This window comes from Nycticebus coucang, chromosome 2 (assembly GCF_027406575.1).
Source record: "Nycticebus coucang isolate mNycCou1 chromosome 2, mNycCou1.pri, whole genome shotgun sequence".
Taxonomy (NCBI): domain Eukaryota; kingdom Metazoa; phylum Chordata; class Mammalia; order Primates; family Lorisidae; genus Nycticebus; species Nycticebus coucang.
Window position 1 is genome coordinate 183698620 of NC_069781.1, and position 14462 is coordinate 183713081.

General features: G+C 51.3%; 1 protein-coding gene and 1 pseudogene across 5 annotated transcripts in view; one reads left to right on the forward strand and one right to left on the reverse strand.

Moving 5' to 3' along the window:
* The window catches only part of ZC3H18 (zinc finger CCCH-type containing 18), a 64253-nt gene that overhangs the window by 39445 nt on the left and 10346 nt on the right, over window positions 1–14462 (forward strand). For all 4 annotated transcript variants that reach the window (XM_053554812.1, XM_053554823.1, XM_053554815.1 and 1 more), the window contains 2 exons: window positions 11732–11923; window positions 12799–12924. In XM_053554812.1, coding sequence (XP_053410787.1) covers window positions 11732–11923; window positions 12799–12924 — 318 coding nt within the window. The remainder of the gene's footprint in view (window positions 1–11731; window positions 11924–12798; window positions 12925–14462) is intronic.
* Window positions 207–760, reverse strand: LOC128561089 (small EDRK-rich factor 1-like; annotated as a pseudogene). The gene has a single exon (XR_008373202.1). The product of XR_008373202.1 is annotated as a small EDRK-rich factor 1-like (transcript).

Here is a 14462-nt window from a genome sequence, read left to right on the forward strand (position 1 = left end):
ATTGTCTTTCTTTTTTTTTTTTTTATTGTTTGGGATTCGTTGAGGGTACAGAAAATTATGTTAAACCGATTGCATTTATTAGATAAAGTCCCTCTTATAATTGTGTCCCACCCCTAAGAGGTGTGCCACACTCTAAATATTAAGTCTTCCCATCCTTGAATGTGGAAGGAAATTCATTCTTTCCATGAATTTTTTTTTTTTTTTTTTTACAAAGCTACTTTTAATACTTTGGGGTGAGCCCCACAGGAATAAAAAACACTGGGAAGGGGTAACCCCCTCACCCCCAGGAGTGGTCCAGGGGGAGAGAGACTACCTAAGGGGAAGGGAGCACAAAGGGGACCCGCTGCAGACTCAGGGCAAAGGGAATGAAAGCCATTGGTGCTGGGACCCGTGAGTACTGCAGGAGGAAACGCCAGTGTGGTGGGGCTGACTCCAGGCACACAGGCGAAGGGCAAGAGGGTTGGACACAACCTAGCTGGTAGAAAGAATTTTCTAGGGTAGCACTGTCCAGCGGACAGTAACCCACAAAGCTGCTTGGGTCCTCCTCCTTCTCGTTTGCCTTTTTCTGCTTCTGCTGCATGATCTCCGAGTCCCTCTGCTTGCGGGCTGCAGCAGAAAGCCCGTCATCTCAGCGCTTTCCCTTAACCGAGTCACTCTGCTTTTTCATATTCTTCTGGCGGGCAAGCTCACACTGGTTACCGCGGGTCATGGCGACGGCAGTGGCTCCGGCCTACCTCTGTTGCGTTCCCTCGTTCTGTCCCCATCCTTTCTATTTTAGATGAGACTTAAGATTTTAAGTCTTATAGGCTGGGTGCCATGGCTTATGCCTATAATCCCAGTACTTTGGGAGGCCAAGGTGGGAGTATTACTTGAGGCCAGGAGTTCGAGACCATCCCAAGCAACATAGTGAAAAATCCGACTCTATAGTCAAGAAAAAGTCAGCCAGACATGGTAGTGCTCCTATGGTCATGGCTGCTGAGGAGGGGCTGACTATCTCACTGGATCTATCTGAACTCCTCTTGATAGACACCCTTCCCCTAATGTGCATTTCCAGCGTGGCGTCAGCCCTGGGGCTGCACCCTCCACTGGGACCCTGGGAGCTCACCTAGCGTCCAGTCCTTTGATGCAGGTGGGCTGCCCCATACCTCTTCTGGAGCTTTGCTCAGATCCCTCAGCTCAGAAACAGCTCCCCTCATGCTTGCCCTCCTGCCTGCTTTGTCACACCTCAGCGCGTTCACGCCTGGCGTTGCAGCAGCATGCACTCCAGCCCTCTGTCCTGTCCCAGAGCCTGGCACCAGTGGGGCCTGGGTTTGGGAGAGCCATGTGTGCCACAGTCAGGTGTTATAGGGTTGGTGACGTGGAGATTGATCCCTGTGAGCTACTTGGCAGATTCACAGAGCGGCACTTCTGTGCCAGTCCAGGAGCCTGGTCTCAGAAGCAGAGATTCAGAAGACTGTGAACAGCCCCAGGCAGTGATGCGAGGTCAAAGGTCACTCTGCTGCGCAGCTCTGCAGGTGCATCATCCCATCAGCGTGTCCACTTTGGTGGCGTAGGAACGCGTTGACTCTGGCGTAGACCTCCTTCCCCAGTCCCCACTAACATATTCTGCTTGTTGCAAGAAGCTAGAGCTCTTCCACATCAGGCATCTGTGATACTCAGGTTAGAGGATGGTGGCAGGTGCCAGCTCTGGGACCCATGGGGGGATAGCTGTGCGCCTTCATGATTCTGGGACCTCCTGGCCTCTCCAGGGGAGGATATGTTGTGAATCCAGAAAGCATCTTTAAAGATGGTGGCATTTATTGGCTCAGCACCAGGCAGCAAGTCACGACCTCCATCCAGCTTCTGGACCCTCAGTCTGCTCACTGATGGGTCCTAACAGTAGTGAAGCAGTCCTCACCAACACAGTTCTTTCAGGTCAGATCTGAGCTCACAGTCAGAGATCCTCTAGATGAAATTAGTTTTTCCTGAAATTAGACCCAGCTTTTATCACCAAACTGGCAGAGCCAGTCTCCCCTCCTGTTTCTCACCTGGTCCATTTTCTTCCTTTCTCACTTTCGTGTGCTTCTGTACCCCTCCATGTGCGCACACACACACATACACACACCACCTGGCCTGCACCCTGCGGCTGGTGGCAGGGTTGAGAACCCACCTATGGCATGTGGCTCCATTCAGCCTGTCTCCTGGGTGCTAAGGAGTCTTTGGTCTTGTCTCTGGTGACAGCTCAGGCTCCCGTTTCCTTTTCCTGTGTCAGCCCAAAATGGCGTGACCCCATGTTCTGAGCAGCTAGGTCCCCTTGCCATGACACATGCATGGTGTATGTGACCTCCCTTTATGAATGGGCTAGTCTTCAACAAGTTGGGAATTTTAATCCTTAGGTGAATAGAAAGAATTTTTCTCATCCTAAATAGGAGAGTGGTATAATTTCATCTAGAGAGAGCCACTTGCAAAGCCTTTGCCTTCATTTGCTGAGCAGAATATCAAAGAGGGAGTCAACCCTGATGAAGTGTGTCACATCTGTGTGGTCTACAGCCAGCTTGGGCTCTCACCCGGAGCACTTTGTCAACCCTTGCTCCAGGAGAGGGAGGTAGAGTTGTGCGGCAGAGGGCAGGAGTCTGTCTGGGTCCCTGGGCGTACTGGGTTAGGACTGAGAACCCTCCTGGGAAAGAGGAGCAAGTAGAGGTCCCAGACAGGATGTGCTGCCCAGATGTCTGATGGCTGGTGCTGCTCAGCCTCATCTCTGCCCTTTGGGCCCCCCTCTTTTTCTTACCCCACCCTAATACCCTTGTTTCTGAGGTTCTTCCCCACCCACCTGAGTCCTTCTCTGCCCAGAGGCAGTGAACAGGCCCAGCTCCTGCCCATCTCCCTTGGGGCACTCTAACCAGCTAGCTGCTCCACAGACTGGGAGGCGCACGCTAACCGCTGGCGTGTGGTCCTGCGCGCTCCTCATCCTGGCTGCCTTGCCATGACACATGCATGGTGTATATGACCTCCCTTTATGAATGGGCTACTCCTACGTGTGGGCTGTTTTCAGGTTCAGATTAGGCAGAACCTTTCAGCCAATTCTAGAAAATGTGTCTGTGTAATTAGGGGGAATCTCTTTTGTGAAACTTCCTTCTGATCTTGACAGCCTGGCCAAAGGGCATGCTCACAGCTGAGCCCACCCAGTGCTGTCCTTGGGCTCCAGAAGACAAAGGTAATCTTTGTTCTTGGTGGAATTGCCTGGGCTATTCTGAGCTGTGGCTGTGATGTCCGCAAGACTGAGGGCCCCTGGCTGCACGGGGGGCTTGCCATGGCACCTGCCCAGGCCCCCATACTCTGCTCTTGTAGAAGCCACCCATGGTCCTGGTAGGCTCACAAGTAACTGTGTCCCCAGCCCATGCACAGCCCTCCAGTGCACATCTGCTCCTCGGTGGGCTGTCATGCATGCTCTGAGTTGTTTGTTGTGGGGGGACTCCCCCCCACCGTGGTTGGAGGTGTCCCGGGAGTCCCAGGGTCTTGGGCAGGGAGTGGGCCAGCTGAGTAGCCAGTTTCTCAAAAAGGATTTATAACCTCCCCAGAAGGGTAAGAAACACAGTTTTAGATTAACCTTCTGAATAAAAGACTAGTTAGGGCCAAGGGTGTAAACTCTAGGTGCGATTGCTACTGTCCATGCGTGTTCTGTGCCAGGACTGGTCTTACAGACGTGGGTGTGTCTGCGTGGCCCTCTGTCCTTGAACTGTGGGGGAGGGTGATGGCTATTTGGGTCTGCTTGCTGGCCCATTACACACCACCGTCTTTTTTGCAAAAAATTAGTGTTGAGCGTCCCTCTGGTGACTTCCTCCTGATTTCTTGACCACCACCATCCCTCTCTCACCCTGCCTTCTGCTACCACAGGTGCACAGGGTCCTCACCCCTGCCAGCACCACCCACCACCCCTCGTGTCTTCAGGAGTAGAACCTGTCACGTGGCGAATCTGAATACCATGAGTCCAGATTGGTTGTACCTCTGGCCCCTTGGGGTACTTGCTTTGCTGACCTTGAATGCGTCAGACATGCAGCATGTCCAGGACACCCTGGAGCTGACCCCGAGCATCCTGAGACCCCAGAATGGCAGGCTGCCTGCTCAGAACTTGCCCAAAGTTAATTCCCCCAGGACTTGTCAGGTGAAGTTTAATACAACCAGTGATCTTCAGTCACCTCTAGAAGCACTTTACCTTTCTGACCCTCATTCTAATCTGTCCTGGGTGTTGCTTAACTGCTGGCTCTGAGGAAGCCACTGTGCCCTGGGCACTTTCGAGGAAAAATCAAGTCCCAGGTCCATCCCCTTGCAGTCTAGCTGCTCATAGTCAGCTGCCATGTGAGAACAAGTGAGTCCAGTACAAGGAGTGCTCTGGGGGTGAGAGAGACCATGCTCACGTTATTTTCCACAGTTTAATGTTACAGTTGTTCTAGTGTATTTTTAATTTCCTTCTGTGCCCAATTAATAAATTAAACTTCATCATAGGAGGATAGGTGCAGGAAAAAACATACATAACAGGGCTTGGGATGATCCATGGTTTCAGACACCCACTGGGGGTCTTAGAATGTGTCCCCAACAGGTAAGGGCTATGTTGTGCTGTGCTGTGACTCTTTGACTGTTCACCCCATAGAATTGCTCAAAATGTTGCTCAACTGTTTGATAAAGATGGGTGGACAGATAGAAAAATAGTGGTATTTTCATATATTAAAACCAATTTGTAGGCCAGGCACGGTGGCTCACTCCTGTAATCCAGCACTCTGGGATCCCTTGAGTCAAGGCAGGTGGATCCCTTGAGCTCTCAGGAGTTTTGAGACCAGCCTGAGCAAGAGCAAGAGTCCGTCTCTACTAAAAATAGAAAAACTAGCCGGACGTGGTGGTGGGTGCCTGTAGTCCCAACTACTTGGGAGGTTTGGGCCAGAGGACCACTCGAACCCAGGACTCTGAGGTTGCCATTAGCTAAGGCTGATGCCACAACACTCTACCCAGAGCAACAGAGTGAGACTCAGATATAGATGTCTGGTGTCTGTAGGTCTGTGGTAAACACAGGTAAATCCAAGCACAGAAAGTGCCGTGAGCTTCTCTGAGTTGTCATTTTGTTTGGAACCAGAGCTTCCTATTCCTTGTGGGGTCCCAGGAATGAGAGTGGGGGTGACCTAGAGAGCCAAGAGCAGTGTTGATTGTCTTGGGGTATGTTTCAGTGATGTGCCCTTACCACTGATACAGCAGGATATCTGAGCGATACTTGTTCAATACTGCAAACAGTGCAAGTGGTTTTTTCCTTTTCATTCTATTCATCCGGAAGTTAAAGCAAGTGGGTGAGAATAGGTGTCACATTGATAGTAGTTTTATTTCTTTGGGTTACTTGCTTATGATTACGTTCAAATGCATTTTCCACTTTTTTTTTTTTTTTTCAGATAGTCTCACTCTGTCACCTTGGCCACCCTGGGTAGGGTGCCGGGGCATCACAGTTCACAACAACCTCAGACTCCTGAGCTCAAGTGATCCTCCTGCCCAAGCTTCCCAACTAGCTAGGACTACAGGTGCCCACCTGTAGTGGGCTAGTATTTTCTGTTTTTAGTAGAGACGGAGTCTCGCTCTGACTCAGGCTGGTCTCATACTCCTGAGCTCAAGGGATCCACCTCCCTCAGCCAGCCAGAGTGCTTGGATTACAGGCATGAGCCACTGTGCCGGACCAGCCCTTTTGATTTTAGAGAAGAATCTTTATTCATTTTTCTTTGACCAAACTTGGCAGCTGCTCAGCTTGGAGTTTCCACACACATGTGGCTATGACTGCCTTGCCTTTCCGGCACTTGGGTCCTTGCTGGGGCTGACCTCGTGGGGTGAGGCAGGATGGGCCCTTCGTGTTGTTTGCCTACAGCGTATTTGCATGGATAGTGCAGCTGACCTTTGCCCCTTGGGGAGTCTCCCTGGCCTTGACACAGCATGCAGCCTGTGCTATGGAGGCCACTTCCTTGGTCAGAGTATCTGGAGAGTTTTTCCTTCTGCCTAGAAGCATTTCTGTCCTTGCCCAGCTGTGAGGTGGGGCATTCCAAACTGAGGTCATCCCTGGCCACGTACTGCTTTGACACTGGCCTTCCTCCATCCTCCTCCAGCTGTTGGAAGCCAAGCTGTACACACGTGCTTTCCCTTGGCACAGTAGAAGAATGTATGGAACCTGCAGTTTTGTGTTTTATTTTATTTTATTTTGAGACAGACCCTCAAGCTGTCACCCTGGGTAGAGTGCTGTGGCATCACAGCTCACAGCAACCTCCAATTCCTGGGCTCAAGCAATTCTCCTGCTTCCGCCTCCCAAGTAGCTGGGACTACAGGCGCCGGCCACCAGCGCCTGGTTATTTTTTGGTTGCAGCTGTCATTGTTGTTTGGTAGACCCAGGCTGGATTTGAACCTGCCAGTTCAGGTGTATGTGGCTGGCGCCTTAGCCACTTGAGCCACAGGTGCCGAGCCTAGTTTAATTTTTTGTCTGCCTGGTTTTTTTTAGATTTAATTAGGAGTTCCTCTGGTGGTTGCTTAGCAAGCTGTGGTCAGCCTCAGGGGACCTGGAGACTCACTGGCCAGCACACGGTGGAGGTGCCTGTCCAACAGCCCCAGACCCGTTAGCCCAAGAGCAAGCCTGCTGGCTCCACCAGGAGTTGGCACAGCAATCTACATCCTGTGGTCCCATCCTGGCCCTTAGCACTGGCCTGCCGCCTCCTTGCTATTAGGGGGTGAGAACTTGTCATTAAAACACAGTTACTAGTAAAACTCAGAGTATGTGGTAGTCAACAGCATTAGATTTTCTTTGCAGAAATGGAAAAAAATTTAAATAGTTTTTTTGTTTTTTTTGTTGTTTTATGTGTGTTTGTGTGTGTGTTTTTGTTTTGTTTTGTTTTTGAGACAGTGTCACTATTTCACCCTCGGTTGAGTGCTAAGGCATCACAGCTCACAGCAACCTGAAACTCTTAGGCTTAAGCGATTCTCTAGCCTTTGCCTCCCAAGTAGCTGGGACTACAGACGCCCATCCCAGTGCCCGGCTCTTCTCTTGTTGCAGTTGTCATTGTTGTTTTGCTGGCCCAGGCTGGGTTCGAACCCACCATGTTTGGTGCACGTGGCTGGTGCCATAACCACTGTGCTACAGGCCACACCTTCCAACTGAAGTTTTTTTTTGTAGAGACAGAGTCTCACTTTATGCCCCTCGGTAGAGTGCCGTGGCCTAACACAGCTCACAGCAACCTCCAACTCCTGAGCTTAAGCGATTCTCTTGCCTCAGCCTCCCAAGTAGCTGGGACTACAGGCGCCCGCCACAACGCCCGGCTATTTTTTGGTTGCAGTTTGGCCGGGGCTGGGTTTGAACCCGTCACCCTCGGTATATGAGGCCGGTGCCTTACCGACTGAGCCACAGGCGCCGCCCCCAACTGAAGTTTTTTTAATGAGTTCTTTATTGATTGTTCATTCTTCTCAAGACGTCTGATCTGCCATTAAGATTTTCTAAATATTTTCACTTTTTAAATTTAAATACATTTTAAAAGGAAATCTTACATCATCATTGTTGAGGAAGCCCCAGGTTGTCACTATGAGTCACTGTGTGTACAGTCAGAGATAAAAAGGCTACTGCGCTGATGACAGCCGTGCGTCAGGGAACACGGACTTGACAGGCAGGCTCTCCTTGTGTGCTAAATCCTGGAGCAGCTCCTTCGAGTGGGCTGAGTCTGCCCAGAGCAGGAACCTGTGCTGACACCATCCAGGCCTGAGGCTGATTCTGTTGTTAAAGTGCTGGTCCATTTTGAAAGTCAGCACTGTTGACACCAGAGAGAATGAAAGACTTCCTGGGGATACCGTGGGGGATGAGCCAAGCACTCTCTCCTCCTTTGTCTTGCTACAGCAGGTCCCTGGCTCTTACTGTGACCATGTCCAGAGAGGTGGCCACTGGTCACTGCTGAGCTTCCTGGTGACCACTGGGTGTTCTGTGTCCTGTGTCTTCAGCATGCAAACATATAGGAAATGTAAAGGTGAGGGTAGCTGCCTGCTGGCCTGTGACAGGTGTCATCAGATAGGTTCTCACCTCCTTCCTGGATTACCGTTCCAGGAGATGCCTGAATGTGGCAATGTGGGGTTTGGGGCTGAGATAACAGGCACTTAACCTCAATTCAGTGTGTCTTTAGGGAAGTTCTGAGTGTTGGTGTCACCTCGTCCTGGATTCTCAGCAGATAGTGAGTGTGCTGGTGTTTGTTGGACAGCTGGGTGAATAAATAGAAGTTCTGAAAATATAAACAGGCAATGGGCCGGGCACAGTGGCTCACCCCTCTAGTCCCAGCACTCTGGGAGGCCAAAGCAGCTGGATGGCTTGAGCCCCGAAGTTTGAGACCAGCCTGAGCAAGAGCAAGACCCTGTCTCTACTAAAATTAGAAACAAGCCAGGTATTGTGGCAGGTACTTGTAGTCCCAGATAACTCGTGAGGCTGAGGCAAGAGAATCTTCTCTTGAGCCCAGAAGTTTGAGGTTGCTGTGAGCTACAGTGAAAAGATACTGGGGTTTCTGTGTTTCTATAATGTAAGTAGATGGCCAGCTGTGAACACAGTGCTGGTGGCAGAGAATCCCATTCACAGTAACATACTAACTAAGGCATTTTCAAAAAACATATTTAAAGGCAAGATCTTTTATACAGAAAGCTGTTATCCTTCCTGACAGCTGTAAAGGAAGATAGGGATAAATCATAAGTTTAGTGACATCCTCCTCTGCAGCCCTGCAGGCAGGGGAGTGGCTGTGAGGAAGCCCTGCGGCCATTGTGGGCAGGACGCAGCCACATGCCTCTGACACCCAGGAGCATGGCAACACTGGGGATGTGCAGTTGGGGTGCAGCTGCAGCAGAGCAGGGGAGCAGAGCCTGCAGTCCCTCAGTGGGAATGAGGGGTGCGCACCGAGGGTGGCCCACTCCTGGAAGTCAGATGACCTGGGAAGAATCCCTGCATGGTAAATGGGCGAAGAGCAGTGCAGACAGTGGAAGAGACGCAGAAGCTGCTCCCATCAGAGACACGGAGGAGAGCTCTGGGAGGCCGTTTTCCACGTATGCACCTGCCAGGATTCTGGGTCAGTGTTTGTCCTGGCGGTGGTGTGGTTTCCGTAGGGTGCTGCAGGGGCCTGCTGTCAGTGAGGTTTGGAGGAGACAGGGCCTCGCACTGCTGCACAGTGTCCTGGGTTTATTTTCAGAGAAAATATCGACACTTACAGAGGACCTGCAGGTGTCTGTCTCCTTTGACCCATGATGTCCATTTCTTAGGAAATTTCCCTTTAAAAAAAAAAAAGATAGCTCAAGTGGCTAAGGCGCCAGCCACATACACCAGAGCTGGCAGGTTCAAATCCAGCCCAGGATTCAAATCCAAACAACAATGGTAACTATAACCAAAAAAATAGCTGGGCATTGTGGCGGGTGCCTGTAGTCCTAGCTACTTGAAAGGCTGAGGCAGGAGAATCTCTTGAGCCCAGGGGTTGGAGGTTGCTGTGAGCTGTGATAGCACAGCACTCTATCCAGGACGACAGCTTGAGGCTCTGTCTCAAAAAAAAAAAAAACAAAGATACCCACAAAGATTTATATGTGGAGGTTCATTTTAATGTTATTTGGTGGGGGGGGGTTAAGTTAGAAACAATTAATCATATAGAAATATGTATAGATTTTCTGAGAGTGAGCAGTTATACAGTCAAGAAAACCCCCCTCTCAATGTAGGGAAAGTGAAGTCCCAGAGTCGACCAGGCAGCCTGTAGTCAGATCCTGGCTGTATGTGTGCGTGTGTGCGTGTGTGTGAGTGCGTGCACGCACTCACCATAGGCAATAAAGCAAAGCTGAGAGGTACAAAGGTGCCACCCGGGGGCTGTCTGTGCAAAGTGGGGAGGCAGCTGATTTCCATTTCCTTATTTTTACTTTCTCATGTTTTTCAAAATTTTTAAGCAAACTCACGTAGTTTTTTAATTATTAAAAAAACAGATTTTACAGGATCAGCAGATACTTTTCATATTAGGCATTTACGTTTTCCAAGTTTTCTATAATTACAGTTGAAGTTACTCTGGGTTGATGAGTATTAAAGGGTGTGTTTGGATTTATGAGTAGATTCAGAGGCCTGGGACATTCTTGGCCAGAGCTGAGCCTCCTTCCTGTGGGGCATGTGTGTGTCCCCAGGGCTCTGGGCCGTGCTGCCCACTGCTCTGCTGTCACTTTCCCTCCACAAGCCCCGGGAGCTAGGCATGGTTGGCCAGCCTCCCCCACCCCTGTTGCAGCCCTGCCCCACGAGTGTGCCCAAGGAGGTCTCCTGACTTGTGGGACTCTGTGTGGCATCAGGAATGTCACTGTCTGCCACATGTAGAATCTGGCTGTCACAATTAAGTGTGTGTGCTGTGCCCACCTATAGTCACCATGTATATGACCCCTGCACCCTGAAGTAGCTGCCCCCTCTGTCTCTAACCTGCTGTCCTCCCTGCGGACACTGGAGGTCAGCACTGTCCACAGCAGGGCCAGTGGTACTCAGCTCTTTCTGGGGTTTTAATCAGGATGTTCTCTGGTTTTAATTAAACCACTTTCTTTAAACATAAGTCAGAGAGCAGAGAAAATGTTTAAAGCTTGGGTTTGTTAATCTCAAACTTTATTATTGCATTTGAAAACAAAAGGTTATTTTTGTTTGTTTTGGTTTTTTTTTTGTTTCGGGGGAGGTTTTTTGCAGTTTTTGGCCAGGGCTGGGTTTGAACCCACCACCTCCAGCATATGGGGCAGCGCCCTACTCCTTTGAGCCACAGGCACTGCCCTGAAAGTTTTTTTTTTACCTTTAATTTCATAAATATTTATTGTGCACTACTCTATGCTAGTACTAGAGGCAAAGTGTCGGGTGCCATCCTCGTCCCTAGGCTGATGGCAGCTCTCTCTTCTTGGGAAGATTAAGTAATGATACTCCTGGGCAGCGCCTATGGCTCAGTGAGTAGGGTGCCGGCCCCATATGCCGAGGGTGGCGGGTTCAAACCCAGCCCCGGCCAAACTGCAACAACAACAAAAAAAATAATAATAGCCGGGCGCGGGTAGTCCCAGCTGCTCGGGAGGCTGAGGCAAGAGAATCGTGTAAGCCCAAGAGTTAGAGGTTGCTGAGCCGTGTGACACCATGGCACTCTACCCGAGGGCGGTACAGTGAGACTCTGTCTCTACAAAAAAAAAAAAAAAAGTAATGATACTCCCCAAAAAGTAGTTAGCATCTGGTTATGGGGAAATAGGGATTATTCCCCTAAACCAGCGGTTCTCAACCTGTGGATCACAACCCACAGGAACTAAATTAAAGGGCCATGGTATTAGGAAGGTTGAGAACCACTGCAAAGACATTCAAGTTAAGAGCATTTATGGAGAGAGCTCTGCTTGCCTTATTAGTAAGTGTTACAAGTTAGCCGAGCATTGTGCTGGGCACCTGTAGTCCCAGCTACTTGGGAGGCTGAGGCAAGAGAATCGCTTAAGCCCAAGAGTTTAAGGTTGCTGTGAGCTGTGACGCCATGGCACTGTACCAAGGGTGACGAAGTAAGACTCTTTCTCAAAAAAAAAAAAAGTTTTACAAGTGGGACATCTATTGCCTGTCCTCAGTGACCCTTTATTTTTTAGATATTCCTTAAATAAGCCAGTCACTTAACCTCCCCACTGAGTTCCCCTCACCTCGACAGCACTGCTTATGAAGTAGAAGGTGACCTGGGAGTTTCTAACCCCTCTGTGATTTCAGCCGTCAAGCTGAGCCGCCAAAGAAGGAGGCCGCCGCCACGGGGCCACAGGTGAAGCGGGCAGATGAGTGGAAAGACCCTTGGCGGCGGTCCAAGTCTCCGAAGAAGAAACTCGGGGTGTCCGTCTCTCCTAGCCGGGCCCGGAGGCGTCGAAAAACATCAGCCTCATCAGCTTCTGCATCCAACTCCTCCAGGTAACGAAGCTTGTTGTGTACATGGCTGGTCAGTGAACAGCTCAGAGTGTGTCTCTGCACCACCCCACTGCCTCCAGCCACGTCCACTCACAAGGGTCAGGCTGGGGACACCCTGGCCAAGCTGTTTGTGTGGTGGGTCATTGTCTGAGGAAAGGTGGGAGGACTAAGTAGGTTCTATACATTCAGCAGAGAGTGTCAACCTGTGACTAGGGCTGATGCTTAGAACCTTAGCATGTTCCTCCAAAATACATGTTAGAATCAGCCAGGATGCCGCAACCCACCGTGGGTGCCAACCCCCAATAGTGAACCTAGCTGTACTCCAGGGAGTCTTACAGCCACACCGTCAGGGATGGTAAGGGCCCTCACCCAGGTCCCTTTGGAAAAGGCAATGAGAGCTGGAGACTGTGCCACTGGACTCCCTGGGTCCAGCTCCTCAGTTTCTCCTGGAGGTTAGGTCAGCAGCTTTGAAACCCTCAATATGTGGTCTGAACACCCAGGGGGTGAGTGGTGGGGGCTGGAGCCAGTCCTCACTCTCCAGAGAGGAAGGGCCAGGGGGCCCTGCAGCACCAGGTGGGAGATCAGGGTTCCCAGATGCAGATGGCAGTCACACAGGTGCACTGACACATGTGCTGGGTCAGCGTCAGTGCAGATAACACCCTGGCGCTGCTCAGGCAGGGTTGCCTGGTAACCTGGGCACATATGGTACCCAGGCCTTGGTTTCCCAACACCGTTCTCCACTGGAAGGGGCAGGGGTGAGTGTACCTGTGTGTGAGAGTGTCTGTGCCTGTGTGAGCGTGTGCAGCTGTCGGTCTAGACCTGCATGTCCTGCTGGGCGTGCAGATCCCTCTCTCACAACCCTCCCTCCCCACACCCAGGTCGTCCTCACGGTCCTCATCCTACTCCGGCTCTGGCTCGTCCCGCTCACGCTCCCGGTCCTCATCTTACAGCTCCTACTCCAGCCGGTCGTCCAGACGCAGCTCTTTCTCAGGCAGCCGGTCGAGGTACGGCCAGGCAGGGGCCTGGTGGTCACTGTGGTGGGTGTGACGTCTCTGGACATGTTCCTGCCACCATGTGCTTGAAGGGGCAGGTTGTGGTCTTCTGGGTGCTGTTTTCAAAACAGTCTCAGCAAGTCATGTGACTAGGGGCATGTGGTGAAGACGAGCATGTGGTGGGCAGTACAAGAGCCTTGGGAGCCAGAGGCCCTATGTGTGTGAGGGCTGTGCTGTGGAGTCACCTGCGACGGGCTGCTTCCATGTGCTGGAGGCAGAGGGGGAGCCGTGGGTTTTACAGCTCTGGCCACGTCCTCAAAGCCACACATGCCCTGCAGGGCCCCAGCAGGGACATGTGCGCCTCACTGAGAGTGCTCAGCTGTGTTAGCACAGAAGGAGAACTTTAACATCACTGCAGAAAGTACTAGAAGATGTCAACAACTTTTCATTGTATTTCCTCATTGAAAAGAGAATTTTAGACAAATTTTGGTTGTCGTTTGGGTAGAAAGAGTAGTCGTCAGGCACCAAACTGGAGCTTGTGTCAGCCCACCTTGCCCTCAGGCCTGTCTTGGCGCAGTCCCTGCCGCACGCTCTGCACATGGGGAGCCCCACCCTGTCGGGACAGGAAAGGCCCAGGCCTGGGGTGGGGGTAGAGGGGCTGAGGGTGGAGGCATCCATAGTCCCTTTTGGCTGCCACTGCAGGCTGTGTCTGGGCCAGTCATCGGCTTGGCATCTCAGGAGGCCCACAGGGAGGGGGGAGGAGCACACAGACCTCCACTCTCACCCCGCTGCTTTCAGAAGCGTTGACCCCAGGTGTTCTTTGGAATAAAGCTGGTTACCTTCCTGGCAGATGGTCCTATTTGGGGCACAGTGGGAGGGGTCAAGGTAGCAGTAGGGGCAGTTGCAGCTGTCAAGTCTGGTGGTCAAGGTGATGCTTCTGTGGGGTAGGGAGCAGACTATATGTGGGCCCTGTTACCTTTGAGAGCAGATGGCTATGGGGCAGAGAGGGCACTGCTTCTAGGAATATTTGAGGGTCAGCTTCAGGCACTAATCTCAGGACCCTGAGTGTGAGGCCTCACGCTGCCCCTGGGGTACGGAGAAGGGTGAACTGGGAACTCTCACTACCTGTCAGAGGGAAACACACATCACAGCCTCAGAAGAAATTCCACTGAAGGTGGCACCTGTGGCTCGTGAGTAGCGCGCTGGCCCCATATACTGAGGGTGGCGGGTTCAAACCCACCCTCAGCCAAACTGCAACAAAAAAATAGCTGGGCGTTGTGGCAGGCGCCTGTAGTCCCAACTACTCAGGAGGCTGAGGCGAGAGAATCTGCTAAGTCCAAGAGCTGGATGTTGCTGTGAGCTGTGACGTCACAGCACTTTACCAGGGGCAACAAAGTGAGGCTTTGTCTCTAAACAAAAAAAATAAATAAATAAGAAATTTCACTGAACAGGCAGCAGGCCTACCTCACTCCTGTAATCCCAGCACTTGGGAGGCTTAAAGCAGGAGGATCACTTGAGCTCCAGAGTTCAAGACCAGCCTGGGCAACATA